Here is a 1,225-nt window from a genome sequence, read left to right on the forward strand (position 1 = left end):
CAAACAGAAGCCAAGAACAATAACGAAGTACCATCGTGGAGCATACGTTTCTTCAATTTTACAGGCATTGACTTTTTATCAATCTGTATTAGTCAACGCAGAGGGAATACAATGAATTGATTGTATAATATTTAATTCCCATAAAATATAGATATATTATGAGTATATATGGAGACATGAATAGTTCACCCCACTCCCGCATCCATCGTAAGAACTAAGAAAAGACAGATGAGGTTTCAAGATAAGCAAAATTTTAGCCACCACCATATTTTGATTTCCCTCCAACTTGATGAAGGAGAGGAGATTAAATGCAAAGGCTGTGATCAGATTATAGTCGAACCTTTTCATGGCTGCCTATCCTGCAACTTCTACCTCCATAACCATTGCATGAATGCACCTCGTTCTCTTCAACACCCCTCTCATCCTTCTCATCCATTGTCCCTTCTCCCATTCCCAACTTACTGCTGCCGATCGTACACTTGCGATGCATGTGGATCTGAAGGCAGAGCCTTTGGTTTCAGTTGTTCCCATTGCGAATTTGATCTTCACGTAAAATGTGCCACTTTGCCTAGTACCATACTTCTTGAAAACCACACTCATGAATTAAAACTGGTTTTTGGATCGCCTTATGAGGATAAAAGCACTGTATTTGCCTGTGATTTGTGTCGGGGAATCATGCAGAATAACTTCTGGCTGTACTATTGTGAAGATTGTGATTTTGCGGGGCATTTAGACTGCGCAACTTCTAAGGGGTGCTCCAAGGAAGAAGAATCACGAAAACCAGCTGATGACGATGCAGCAGCAAAGGAAAGATCCAACGTTAACCAAGTAGATTTCGAGAATCAAACACAAGAATCGGAAATGTCGATTTTTGAGGCCCAAAGGAAACTGAGAGAACAGCATATTGCACATAAAATAATGCTTGAAGCACTTGATAATGCTGGTGACTATGTAGGGTCAGGATCATCGTATACGAGGACGTACTATTACTAACAACAAGCATTCATGAACAAATCATCATCATGGGTTGGGAGGAAGTTTGCTTTAATTTTTTTGTTATTGTTTTCATTTCGAAGCTGAAATAAAGCTGTCAAATCTAAATAGACCGCGAAAATTCATATTAAGTATTGAATCTTCTGAAAGGTGGATCACAACAGAGTATTGGTGCAAGTTGATTGGTCTAGAGAATGTGACTTGGATTGTGCTAGTTATGGGGTGATATGGA

General features: G+C 39.5%; 1 protein-coding gene across 1 annotated transcript; it reads left to right on the top strand.

Annotated features, from left to right (window-relative positions):
* The first annotated feature begins 201 nt into the window (after positions 1-201).
* On the top strand, positions 202-1,208 carry LOC111386072. Its single transcript, XM_023010496.1, has one exon. The coding sequence runs from the start codon at positions 229-231 to the stop codon at positions 991-993; it is 765 nt and encodes a 254-aa protein (XP_022866264.1). The 5' UTR covers positions 202-228; the 3' UTR covers positions 994-1,208.
* Positions 1,209-1,225: the final 17 nt, after the last annotated feature.

Source organism: Olea europaea, unplaced genomic scaffold, assembly GCF_002742605.1.
Source record: "Olea europaea var. sylvestris unplaced genomic scaffold, O_europaea_v1 scaffold34093, whole genome shotgun sequence".
Taxonomy (NCBI): Eukaryota; Viridiplantae; Streptophyta; class Magnoliopsida; order Lamiales; family Oleaceae; genus Olea; species Olea europaea.

Bases quoted from the DNA above. Each gene is read 5' to 3' on its own strand.
- LOC111386072 (XM_023010496.1), top strand. From the start codon at position 229: ATGAGGTTTCAAGATAAGCAAAATTTTAGCCACCACCATATTTTGATT.